Raw genomic sequence first — 12,114 nt, forward strand, 5'->3', positions numbered from 1 at the left:
CCAGGCCTCGGCCTTGTAGATAGCTATATGACGATTTTTTATGCCTATTGTACATGGCGCTCCCGCCGTGTCTGCCGCGCAGACCAATGCAAACGACCAGCGCTACTTGCGCGCGGGCATGACGACGACCTTGACGTCCGTCCAGTCGACGGATGCGTCGCGGACGGCGGCGACGTGGGCGGCAAACGCCCGCGACAGCAGCAGCCGGCCGGCGCGGCGGTCGACCACGGGCGCGTTCTGCACGCGGTCGTCCGCGGCAATGGTGTCGACGGTCTGCGTGCTCAACGGCGGGCTCGACGCCTTGACCTCGGCGCCGACAGGGTTGCGTCCGGCCGGGCACGGCAGGAACTGCGGCGCGGCCACGGTCAGCACGGCGATGAGGAACGTGGTCGAGAAGACGGACGTGCGCAGCCGCGTGCGCGTAGCGGCTCTGATGTACATGGTGCCGCGCGGTTCCGGATGGCGATTGATCGCTGGTGAGGGCGTAGCGGACGGACGGCGCCGGGCGTGAAAAGCTTTCGCCGGGCACAAGCGTCGCGCGGCGGCCGAGATGTGCGGCGCGGCCTCAGCCAAATTAGGGGCCGGTGATTGGCCGCGCGCGCGGGTCACCGGTAACGGGTCACGGCCGGGTAGCGAGGCGCGCCGGGTAACATCGCGCAGGGTAAATTCTACCAAGCGCCGCCTCCGTCCACCATGGCCCTCGACCGCGGACAGGCCTTCCAGGCGGTAAGTGCGCGCGCGGGCCCGCTGACGCCAGCTCAAGGCCGTGTGCGTGCCGCTCTCGCAGGCCGTGCTTGGATCGGGCGATCTCGCCCGCGACCGTGACGTTACCGCCCGTCTCGAGCAGCTCACACGCGCGCTCGACGGCGTCGACGGCACCCCAGGCCTCGGAGACTATGTGTTCTTTCCGCTGTCGCACCTGCTGCGGCGGGCCCGCGACCTGTCCGACCGCCAGAAGGAGCTCGTGCTGCGGATCGTGGCTGCGCTGGTCGCCCAGTGCTGGGCGGCCGCGCTGCCAGCCGAGCTCTTTCGACAGCTGCTGATGCTGGTCAATTTCCTGACGTACGGCCCGCCGGGGCCAGCCGCGACCGCCCAGACGTCTGAGGAGACGCGCGCGGCTGGCGCTGGCGCGCTGCACGCGCTGTTCGTGGCCGCAGAGGACTCGGAGCCGCTGCGGACGGCGGCCATGGCCGCCGACGCGATCCCGGCCCTGGGCCACTCGATCAGCAGCCTGCTGCGGGACGCGCAGGACGCGGTCGCGCACGAGTGTCAGCTGGCCGCGCTGGCCGCACTGGACACGCTGCTGCTCCGTGTGCTGCGAGACGGCGACGTTTTGGCGACTTTTTTTCCGGGCGCGATCTCGACGCTCAACAAGATCATGTCGCCGCAGTTTGCCGAGCGTGGGTTCCGTGTGCTTGTGGCCGCGCTGGCGCTCTTCGGCGGCGTCGTGGCGGTCGTCATGGCCGACGAGGACGTTGCGCCGGTCGATCAGACGGAATCGGCCGAACCGCGGCCGGGCCCGCGCACGCCCGCGTGGTGCAGTGCCACCAAGGGCCAGCTCAAGGTGTCGCTGGATCCGGTCGTGCGTCTGCGCACGCACGCCCGGCCGCAGGTCCGTGTCGCTCTGGCCCAGAGCCTGGTGCGCGTTCTCGCGGGCTGCTCGGCCAGCCTGGACAATTGCCGGGCGATCCTGGTCGAGACGCTCGTGTATCTGTCGCACGACTCGGACGTGGCCGTCGCCGAGGCCGCCCGGCCGCTCGAGAAGCTCGGCCGGTCGGCGGCCGTCCAGGACACGCTCAAAGAGCTCGTTTACGACTGGCTGGGCACGCTCCAGCGGGCGCTCAACGTCCACGACAGCAGCGTGCGCGACCGGCTCATCGGCAACGTGCGCGTCGGGCTGCAGCTGCTGATGGCGTGGGGCGTCGAGCTGGGCGCGCTCGAGGACGCCGTGTCGGCCAGTCTCGCCGGCGCGCTCGAGATCGGCGGCGGGTCCGGGCTCGTGGACGACGCCGGGCCGACGCTGGCCGCGCCCGAGATGGCGCTCGTGCCCGGCGGCGGCCCCCAGCCGTTCCCCCACGTTGGCCTCGTCGGCGGCCTGCCGGCGACCACAGCCGGCGCGCTCGAGCGCCTGGTCCGGCTCTGCGGCAGCTCGGCCATGGGCCCTGGCCTCGTGGACGAGCACGTCCAGCGGGCGGCCGACACGCAGGTGGCCGTCGCGCAGCGCGCAACATCGCTCTGGCTGTCGCTGCACCTCGTCCGCGGTCTGCACGAGCACACGCAGCTCGTGCACAGCGTCGACAGCTCGCTGGCGGCCGTCCAGGCCGTCGAGGTCCTCGGCGAGCTCAGCGCGGGCCTGGTCGAGGTCGTCAACGACGACGACGCCGCGTCCGAGGCTGACACGGCGCTGGCGCTGCTGGCGCTCGAGGGCATGTCGCTGGCGGCCGAGCTCATGGGCAAGGACTACGAGATCGTGCTGATGGACGTGCTGTACCCGGTCCTGAACGTGGCCGGCGGCGCCGCGTCGCCGGTGCTGCGCCGCCACGCGATCGTGGCCCTCGTCAACATGGCCCGGGCCGTGGGCTACACGGACCTGCGGCCGTTTCTGGTCGACAACGTGGACTACATCGTGGACTCGGTCTCGCTCAAGCTCGGCAGCCTGGACATCTCGCCGCGGACGCCGCGGATCCTGGCGGCCGTGATCAAGCTGGCGGGCTCGCGCGCGATCCCGTACATGGACGACGTGGTCGCGTCCGTGTTTGTGATCCTCGACAGCTTCCACGGCTACGCCGAGCTGGCCGAGTCGTTCTTCGGCGTGCTCAAGGCGCTGGTCGAGGAGACCGCGCTCGAGTACTCGGCCGGCCGGCTGGCGATCGAGGACCGGCCGCGGGCGGCGCGGGCGGGCGTGTGGACGCGGGAGGCGCTGGTGGAGGCGCTCACGCGCCAGTTCGGCGAGCTGCCCGGGGACGGGGCCGAGAAGATCGACGAGGCCGGCGACCGTGCGGACGAGCCCGAGCCCGACGGCGCCGAGCCCGGCCCGGACGCCGCGTCCGCCAAGCCGCCGGCCGAGCCCTGGGACTCGCCCGTCCCCGAGGCGTCCTACATGATCGTCCGCAAGATCACCGCGGTCACGCAGCACTACCTCTCGCATTCGTCGCCCACGCTCCGTCAGCGGCTGCTCGACATGGTCAACGACGGCCTGCCCGTGCTCGCGTCGTCCCCCAAGTCGTTTCTGCCGCTCGTCAACGAGATCTGGCCGGACGTCGTCGACCGGCTGGACGACGCCGAGGCGTTCGTGGTCGCCAACGCGCTGCGCACGATCGGCCAGCTGTGCCGGCTGGCCGGGGACTTCATGTCGCGCCGGTTGCAGGCCGCGTGGCCGGCCATCCGGCGGCACATCCCCCCGTCGCCGCCGCGCGAGCGCGAGGGCCGGTTCTCGCGCCGCGCGGTGCTGCTGGAGGCCGCGCTGGGCTGCGTGGCCGCCGTCGTCGCCCACACGCAGCTGCCCGAGGACGTCTTCGGGGCGGTGCTGGACGTGTCCGCGCCGTACCTACGCTCGCACGGCGACCTACGTGCCGCGCTCGACTCGGTCTCGGCCGACGCGGTCTGGCTGCAGACCGCGTACGCCTGTGGACTCCCGGCGCTGGGCCATCCCGGGCCCGGCTTTGCGCCGCTGAGGATCTAGTTTATTATCGCCTGGCGATATATGCAAATGCTAGGTCGAGTCCGCGCTCGACGCAGACGCCCGGCGGCTCGACACGGACGGCGCCAGGCTCGACGCCGACGGCGTCGTCAGGCCGGTCGCGGTCGACGCCGACCAGCCGGTCGCGGTCGACGCGGTCGTGCCCGACGGCGACCCCGCCGGCGGCCACGCGACGGAGGCGCTGCCGCTGGCCCACGAGCCGGCGGCCAGGCGCGCGGCGGCCTCGGCCTCGGCCGTGACCGCCGCCTCGTCGTACATCTCCCACCACTCCTTCTTCTTCGGGCGCATCCACGAAAACAGCCCCTTCTTCTTCTTGCCCTGCTGGCTGAGCTGGCGCTTGACCTCCTCGAACTCCTCCAGCAGCTCGAGCTGGCGCTCGCGGTGGCGGTCGGGGTCCGGGTCCTCGATCTCGGTGAACTCCTCGGACAGGACCTCCCAGCCGACGGCCTTGAGCAGGCGCGGCATGGCCTCGCGGTAGCCCATGTGGCCGTACACGATGTTGGTGCAGTCGAAGGACTCGATGCCGTCGATGTCCTCGACCGGGGCCAGGCCGCAGATGCGGCCCAGGCCGCCGGCGGTGGCCCGGAACAGGTAGCTCAGCACCCAGTCGCGCCGCGAGTAGCCGTTGAGGAAGCGCCCGGAGACGATGGTCGACGCCAGCACCATCTCGTCGCGCTTGAGGATCACGGGCGAGCCGAAGATGTACACGTTCTGGACCAGGCCGTGCGCGCGCATCTTGGCGAGCTCGAGCAGGCACGAGAAGATGACGCGCGCGCCCAGCGAGAAGCCGACGAGCGTGACCGGGCGCATGCCCAGGTTGCGGTGGATCAGCGTGTCGGCCAGGATCTTGCCGGCGGCCCACGCGCGGTCGAGCGACACGCTCCACGGGTTGTCCACCAGGTACGACAGCTTGGCCAGGTACATGACCGGCTGCAGCGACGCCATGAGCGCGATCAGGATCGTGCTGCCGAGGACCTGCTGGATCGACTGCGTGAGCACCTCGGACGCCAGGATGTTGATGGTCTGGCCCATGCTCTTGAGCATCTCGGGCTCCCACAGCAGCGAGTACAGGTCGCCCATGATGGGGTCCACCGTCGAGAACGGCAGCCGGACGTCGTCCTCCTTGCCCGAGAGCCACCCGGACACGGTCACGATCAGGTTGACCTTGTTTTCGTTGTGCAGCGGCCGGAACTCGAACGTGCGGACGTGGCCCATGCGCCGGCCCATGCCCTGGTGGCCCATGTGCGCGCCGACGGCCGCGGCCGTGGTCGTGACCATGGCCGCGCCGCCGGTGCCGGCCAGGAAGGACGACGTGCCGGCGATGCCGACCGTGGTCAGGCCGGCGGCCACGCCCGCGCCGATCACCGGCGCGAGCAGCCCGGCCGACAGCCCGATGATCAGCCCGCCGCCGACGGTGGCCATGCCCATGTACATGTACTTCTTCCGCAGCGAGCGCTTGCGGCGGGCCTCGACCAGGTCGTCCTCCTTCCAGATCTGGTACGAGCCCTCGTCGACGTCGAGCGCGTCCGTCAGCCGCTTCTCGAACTTGCTGATGTCGAGCCAGTCCACGGCGAGCGCGGCGCCGACGTGCTCGAGCAGCGTCCGCGACCGCGCGTCGTACACCGACTCGGACACGAGCACCAGGAAGAGGTCGCACAGCACCGTCCAGCGCACGTCGATGTCGATCGACTCGTCGTGCACGTCCGCCAGCGGCCGCACGTACTGGTCCGCGCGGTTGGCGGCCGAGAACGCGGGCAGGGGCGCGTCGGCCGCGGCCGCGCCGTCGCCGGCCAGCGGGTTGTGCACGCGCGCGTTCTGCATCAGCGCCGGCGCCAGGTCCGCGCTCTCGACGCCGTGCTGCGCCAGCCGCTCCACCATCGCGCGCTCGGCCTCGCTGATGTCCATGTGCGCGTACAGCCGGCCCATGGTCTTGTGGCCCCACATGGCCATCGACGTCTGCGCGAAGCTGAGCTGCCGGCCAATGTCGTCCGACCCGCGCTTGTGCGCCAGCCGCGTGGACAGCTCGGTGATCGCCAGCTTGCACAGCCCGACGTACGCGATCTTCTGCGTGTCGTTGAGCATCTCCTTGGTCGTTTCCATCTTGCGCGACGGGTTGCGCGCCTCGAGCTCGGTTGCGTTTTTGTCGAAGAAGAGATGCCGCGTCTCAGTGTCGAGCTTGGCCGCCCTGTCGGCGCCGGCCTCGTCCACGCGGATCCGCGTGTAGCCCTTGCCGGCGCCGCCGCGCCGCTCGTTCTCCTCGTCGTCGTCCTCGGAGGGGATCTCCTCGCGGGCGACGAGCTTGCCGTCGTCGTCGTACATGTCGTAGCTGGCGAAGGCGGGCATTTCCTGCCAGTCGTCGTCGTCGGCGGTGTGTGCGGGGACGGTGTGTGCATGGGCGGTGTGTGCGGGGGCCGCCGCGGCGTCGGCGACGGCCGCCGCGGACGGGAGAGCGTCCACGGCGGCGGCCGCGGCGGTCGCGGGCGAGAGAGCGTCTTCGGCGGCCGCCGCCGCAGTCGCCGCCGCCGTCTGCACGGCCGCAGCAGCGCCGGCGCTCTCCGCGGCGTCTATAGCCGCACCCGCCGCCGTCTCCGCCGCGTCTGCGGCCGCGCCCGCCGCCGTCTCCGCCGCCGCAGCCGGCCGATCCGGCCCGTCCGCGTCCTCGCTCGCGCGCCCGGCTACCCGCTCGTTCCAGCCGCCATCGTCCTCCGCGCCCGTCGGCTCGTCCGTGCCGTCGTCCAGCTGCCGCGACCACTCGGACGCCACGCTCAGTCCGTCAAACTGCGCGTCCAGGCCCGCCGTGGTGTCGTGGCCGTCCAGGCCCCAGTTCGCCGTTCCGGTCTTGGCGCCGTTTTCCGCGGGGTCGTCCGCCCAGTGACGGTCCAGGGTCGGTTCTGTCATTCAGCACTGCCCGGCCTGGCCTGCGGTTTGAGCAACGGGTCAGCCTGAGCGCAGGAGTCGTGAGAGCGATTTTCCGACGGTTTCGCGGCGCAGGCGCAGTCGCCGCCGGCCGTGATGAGGAGAGGCGAGCCGCTAGGGCTGAGGCCCGTGCTAACGCTGTCGGTGTGGGCGCTTGCTGTGTTGGGAAGGCCGGCTGCTACATCTGGAAAGCGCAGCTGACAGAACCGCGCCTACGCGGCGTTGGGCCTTTTTTAGAAGTGCGCCTGCCCGTTCGGCGCTAGCGCGCCTCCGCGAACGCGGGCGCGCCGGCGTGCGGCCGGGCGAACCTGTCAGGGGCTACGGGTGATGGTAAGAATGTCTATTGTGTCAAGCCGCGCCGTGGCGGTGCGGCGGCCGAGGCGGTGCGGGCGGCGCGCCGCACGGCGTGCGGCTCAGCGCGCCAGCGCCGCCGCGTCCGCGTCCGCCTCGGCCGGCACCGCGTAGCCCTCGGTGTAGCCGTTGAACGCGAGCGTGTTGGGCGAGCCGCGCAGCGAGCCCTGCAGCGCGTCGTCGGTCGCCAGCTCCAGCAGCAGCGACTGGATGTCCGACACGCTGTAGCCGGGGTTCTTCGACAGCAGGTACGCCGTCAGGCCGGTCACCAGCGGCGCGGCCATGGACGTCCCCGACAGCGTGTTGGTGGCCGAGTCGGACGTCACGCCCGCCGACACGATGTTGACGCCGGGCGCGAAGATGTCCACGCACGAGCCCACGTTCGAGAACGGCGCGATCTGGTCGGTGATGGTGGTCGCGCCCACGGTGGTCACGACGGCCTCGCCCGCCGGCGACGTGTAGCACGCGTTGGCGGCCGAGTTGCCCGCCGCAGCCACCACGTGGATGCCGGCCTCCACGGCCGAGCGCGCGGCCTGGTTGAGCGCCGACGACCGGAAGCCGCCGAAGGACATGTTGATGACGCTGTTGCCGTTGCCGGCGCGGTGCTGCTGGATGACGTACTCGACGCCGCGCAGGATGTTGCTGGTCGCGCCCGAGCCGCGGTCGTCCAGGACCTTGACGCCCACGACCTGCGCGCTCTTGGCCGCGCCGTACGTCGCGCCCACGGCCGTGCCGGCCACGTGGGTGCCGTGCCCGTTCACGTCCGTCGGCGACGCCGACGGCACGAACGACACCATGCGCGCGCGCCCGCCGAACTCGTCGTGCGACGTCCGCAGCCCCGTGTCCAGCACGTACACCGTCACGTCGCGGCCCGGGTCCGAATCGTACATGTACTTGGACCGCGTCTCGTCCGTCAGCCGCTGGCGGTGCGCCACCCGCGCCAGGTTGTACGGCGCGTTGTACTGCACGTCGTCCGCCGTGTAGATGTTGTCGCTCTCCACGTAGTTGACCTCGTCGCGCGCGGCGATGTCGAACACCAGCGAGTCCTTGAACTTGCCGGCGTACGCCCGCAGCGTCTGCTTGAACGTCGACTGCACGCCGAACGTGGCCTGCTCCTGCACCTCCTCGGCCGTGGTCGCCACCTCCAGCCGCCGCAGCTCCTGCTGCCGCTCGCCCAGCCACCGGTAGTGCTCGTCGATCTGCTCCTGCGTGGCCTCGTCGTTGAACACGACGACGAACTGGTTCGGCACGTACGACGACGACACAAAGATGCTCGTCGTGTTGGAGTCCACCGGCGCAGCGGCCGCCAGCCCGCCGAGCACGGCCTGCACGGCCGCGCCGACGGCGCCGAGTCTGAGTAGCTGTCCGAATCTCATGCTGCCGGATATGGCCCGCTGACGGGCTGCCCGGCCCTTTTAGACCCTGCGCGTGCGCGCGCCGGGCCGCGCGTGCCGGCCCTGGCCTTTGACATCCGTCCGGCCCTTGTTCGGGCCCGTCCTGGTCGGGACCGGCGCCGGACCGAATGCAAACGGGAGCGGCAGTCGAGCGCGTGGCAGGACGGGCCACGTTGCGGCCGCGTGGTCGACGCTGGACGCGTCGCCCGGCCGAATTGCGTTTGCCACGCCGGGCCCGGGGGGGGCGAACGTGTGCGCGACGTGCGCGGACGTGGCGGGGACGCTGGAGAGCTTGATGGATGCGGGTTCGGCGGACGGACGCGTGGGAGCTTAACTACAACATCCGCGGTTTGACATCCCAACGTGCGGCACTGTGAAAATTCGCAGCGATCGCCGTCGACCTACGCCGTTCATCGATCGCACCCGCACGATCGCCGAAGCACACAGGTGAGTGCCGCGGGGACGATCTGACCGCAGATGGACGACTCTCAATCGCCGCCAGCCCGCCGCCCGCTGGGCCTGAGCCTGCCGCCGCCGAAACGCGCGGCGCCGGACGCCGCGGCCGGGCGGCCGGGCGCGAGTCTCGCGCCGCGGCCTGGCCTGAGCCTGCCGCCGCCGAGACGGACAGACGCGGAGCCGCCGCGGGCGGCCGCGGGCGGCGCGCGCGCGACGCAGAGCGCCGCACCGGACGCGGCTGACGGCGCCGCACGCGGTGCGGCTCAGAGTGCGGCTCAGAGCGCCGCACCGCCTGCGGCTGACACCGCCGCACGCGGTGCGGCTCAGCGCGCCGCACCCGATGCGGCGCAGGCCCCCAAGCGCATCGTGGTCGAGATCACCAAGTCCAAGGACGCTGCCGCGCCCGCCGCGCGCGCCGGCCCCCGCGCCACGGGCCTCGCTGCCATGCTGCCGGCGCCGACCAACCGCAAGGTCGCCGAGGACAAGGCTGCTGCCGAGGAGGCCGCCAAGAAGAAGGCCGCCCAGGCCGCCATGGGCGGCGACGGATCAACACGGCTGGCCGTGCGAGCCGGCCCGGCTGGGGCCGCTGCGCCGCGCGCGCCGGCCAAGGCAGCGCCGTCGTTTGTGCAGCCGCGCAAGATCGCCATGTTCAAGCGGCCGGCCAAAGCGCGGCCGGGCGTGCCGGCCGCGGTGGCCGCGGCCGCGTCCGCGGCGTCAGCATCGCCCGAGCCTGCCGAGCCGGCGCCGCCCGCGACCGGCGCCGCTGCGGCCGGCGCGCCGCCCGCCAAAAAGCGCAAGCGCCTGGCTCTCGGTAAGTCCCGCCCGCGGCTCTCTGACCGCCAGACATCGGCCTTCTCGGCTCGGCCGAAGCCGCCACAGTTCCCCTGGCCGACGAGGACGTGCCGGAACCGGTCAGGACCGAGGCTGTCGACGTCGACGTCGCCCTGGTCGCTGCCCAGCCGGCCGCGCCCGCGCCCGCCGGCCCGCCGTCTACGCTCCAGGAATTGGCCCTCTCCAGCGGCCTTGGCGAGCGCGAGGTACGCCCCCGCCCGTCCACGCTGACCCAGCTCCGCGCCCTGCACGGCCGCCGCGGCGGCGACTCGGTCCAGGTCGTCGATTTCAATCTCGACGAAGAGTACGCGCGCAACCGCCACCTGCGCTCGCTCGGCCTCCTGCCCGACATGCGCCAGCCCGTGCACTCGATCGGCTCGGGCCGGCACCAGCTCTCGAGCCTCATTGCCTGTACGTATGTCGCCGCCGCCGCGCTGACCGCCAGCCGCCGCCGACAACCGCGAATCGCTCGAGGAGAAGTTCGCCGAGGGCCGGCGCAACAAGAAGGAGTCCGGCGCAAAATACGGCTTCTAGACGGGCTGCCTATGACGTGCGGTGGCGCAGACGCCGTCGCGCAACGGCTGGCGGGCGCTGCCCGCGCCCCGCGACCGATTCGCATTCCGCCCAGCGCGCGCCTTATAGGCTGCGCGCGCGCCGGCCGCTCCGCCATCGACAATGGCAGCCCTGCTGAGCGGATTGCCGAGCCTGCAGCCCAAGGGACTGCCCATGCGCGCCATGGCCGGCGTCGCGGCGCCGTTCTCGGCCTGGATCCACGCCGGCGTGGGCTGGTGGCGCGCCGACGACAGCTGGACGCGCCTGCTGATCGCGCCCCTCGCCACCGGCCTGCTGACGGCCGGCGTGTCGCTGGCCTGGCTACGCCGCCGCCGACGCGTGCAGGACGTGGCCGCGCGCGCGCAGCTGCGCCGCGCGCTGGGCGAGATGGACGCTGCCCCGCGACCGCGCCGGGCCAGCCGGCGCGCGCTGGAGCCGATCTGCGAGGAAACCGAGGACGCCGAGGCCGAGGACGAGCCATTGGCCGAGGCCGAGGCCGTGGCGGTGGCGGCCGGCCTGCCGGGGCTGTTTGGCGAGCCATTGGGTCTGCGGCGGCCGCTGGCGGTGGTCGAGGAGGTCGACGAGACCGAGGCCGAAGCCGAGGCCGAGGCCGAGGCTGCTGCCCAGGCGGCGGCCGGCCGGCCGGCCCTGGCTCCCCTCGCGGTCGTGCCGGACGAGATCACCAACCAGCGCTACCACGACATGTCCGCGGACGAGATGATCTACGAGATCATGGTTCGGCCCGAGGACTTTTGGGCGCGCCGGTACCCGAGCCGCACTCCCAGCGGCTCCCACCGCTCGGCAGCCACCGGCGGGTCGCTGGCCGACGCCCGGCCGGCCGACGGCGACGACTCGTTTGTGTCGTCAGCCTACTCGTCGGGCTCGTCCGCTGCGGACGAGAACGAGAGCATGGCGCACGCCGAGCTCATGACCGCGCTGCGGTTCTCGCGCGTGTCGAGCGCGCCTGGACCGCAGATGCCGACCAAGCCGGCCCTGCGGACGGCGAGCGCGGCGCTGCGGCCGCGCGAGAACGACAGCGTCGCATTCGGGTCGATGCTGGACGTGCTTGCGCTGCGCAGCGCAGACCTGCTGCTGGACCCGGGCGCGCGGCGGCGGGAGAACGTGGAGACGGCGGCGTGAGCGCCGCACGCGGTGCGGCGCGCCAAGCCGCACGGCGCGCGGCGCGAGCCGTTGAGCCGCACGCCACGCGGCGCGACGCCGCACGGACTGCGGCGCACGGCCCGTCGTGCCTGTATCTCATTCAATCGCATCTACAGCCCCTGGGCTCCTTGCGTCCGGGCGCAGACTCGGTCTCGGCGCGCCTGAGCGCGGCGTTAGCCGGCCGCTCCTGCGCCGGCGGGCGGCCAGCGTGCCAGCTGGCCCGCACGGCTGAGTAGGGGTCGCTCAGCTGACAGTCGGGTGCGCCTGCGCCGACTCGCGGGCATCCCTGGCCGACATAAATAGCACGGGCGGGCCGATATAAATAGCACGGGCGCCCTGACCGAGCCCGAACCGGGCGGCGCGCGCAGGCGGCCAGCCGCAGGCGGCTAGCGGCGGCGGCCGTGGACGTAGTCGTCGCGGTGGCGGCACATCCCTCGCCGGCGGCGGCGTCGCGTAGACGGCGGTCGACGCGCTTGGCTAGGCCGCGGGCCGGATGGCTGGCCGGCGCGGGCCGGCGGACAGACGGCAGCCGGGGTCGCGGGCGCGTGTGGGCGGCACGAGGGCCGGCACGGCCGAGCGCGCGAAGCGACCCGCCAGACGTGGCGACCCGCATGCCCGCGCAGCGACCCGCAGCCGCGTGCAGCGGCCCGCGGCCCCGCCGGCCGCGACGGGCAGGTGTGACTACCACTATCCGGCCGCCGTGTGCCGCGCCAAGCGCACCCGCCGGGCGTGCGCCCGCGGGCACGCCGGCCA

At 72.5% G+C, this 12,114-nt stretch overlaps 5 protein-coding genes across 5 annotated transcripts; 2 read left to right on the forward strand and 3 right to left on the reverse strand.

Moving 5' to 3' along the window:
* Positions 1-20: 20 nt before the first annotated feature.
* On the reverse strand, positions 21-507 carry V1510DRAFT_418957 (uncharacterized protein). Its single transcript, XM_066934211.1, has one exon. It carries the CDS (start codon positions 439-441, stop codon positions 103-105), a length of 339 nt encoding a protein of 112 aa, XP_066788115.1. The 5' UTR covers positions 442-507; the 3' UTR covers positions 21-102.
* A 186-nt stretch (positions 508-693) lies between these two features.
* V1510DRAFT_437013 (armadillo-type protein) lies at positions 694-3,682 on the forward strand (the record flags this gene model as incomplete). The annotated part of the gene is made up of 2 exons (XM_066935568.1): positions 694-726; positions 758-3,682. The coding sequence occupies 2 exons, from the start codon at positions 694-696 to the stop codon at positions 3,680-3,682; spliced, it is 2,958 nt and encodes a 985-aa protein (XP_066788116.1).
* A 30-nt stretch (positions 3,683-3,712) lies between these two features.
* V1510DRAFT_407578 (DUF726-domain-containing protein) lies at positions 3,713-6,598 on the reverse strand (the record flags this gene model as incomplete). Its single annotated transcript, XM_066932414.1, has 2 exons — positions 3,713-6,046; positions 6,380-6,598. The coding sequence occupies 2 exons, from the start codon at positions 6,596-6,598 to the stop codon at positions 3,713-3,715; spliced, it is 2,553 nt and encodes an 850-aa protein (XP_066788117.1).
* Positions 6,599-7,029: 431 nt separating this feature from the next.
* Positions 7,030-9,350, reverse strand: V1510DRAFT_445637 (peptidase S8/S53 domain-containing protein; the record flags this gene model as incomplete). Its single annotated transcript, XM_066935709.1, has 2 exons — positions 7,030-8,292; positions 9,279-9,350. 2 exons carry the CDS (start codon positions 9,348-9,350, stop codon positions 7,030-7,032), a joined length of 1,335 nt encoding a protein of 444 aa, XP_066788118.1.
* Positions 9,351-9,531: 181 nt separating this feature from the next.
* Positions 9,532-11,363, forward strand: V1510DRAFT_180706 (uncharacterized protein; the record flags this gene model as incomplete). The annotated part of the gene is made up of 3 exons (XM_066930411.1): positions 9,532-9,628; positions 9,661-9,854; positions 9,885-11,363. Coding segments are annotated over 3 exons (1,770 nt in total), but the record flags the coding sequence as incomplete, so codon positions are not given.
* Positions 11,364-12,114: the final 751 nt, after the last annotated feature.

Source organism: Dipodascopsis tothii (genome assembly GCF_038497935.1).
Source record: "Dipodascopsis tothii strain CBS 759.85 unplaced genomic scaffold V1510scaffold_21, whole genome shotgun sequence".
In the NCBI taxonomy this organism is placed as follows: Eukaryota; Fungi; Ascomycota; class Lipomycetes; order Lipomycetales; family Lipomycetaceae; genus Neoaidaea; species Neoaidaea tothii.

What these genes read in the sequence shown, in the direction of transcription:
- V1510DRAFT_418957 (XM_066934211.1), bottom strand. Translation starts at nt 441, where the DNA reads ATGTACATCAGAGCCGCTACGCGCACGCGGCTGCGCACGTCCGTCTTC.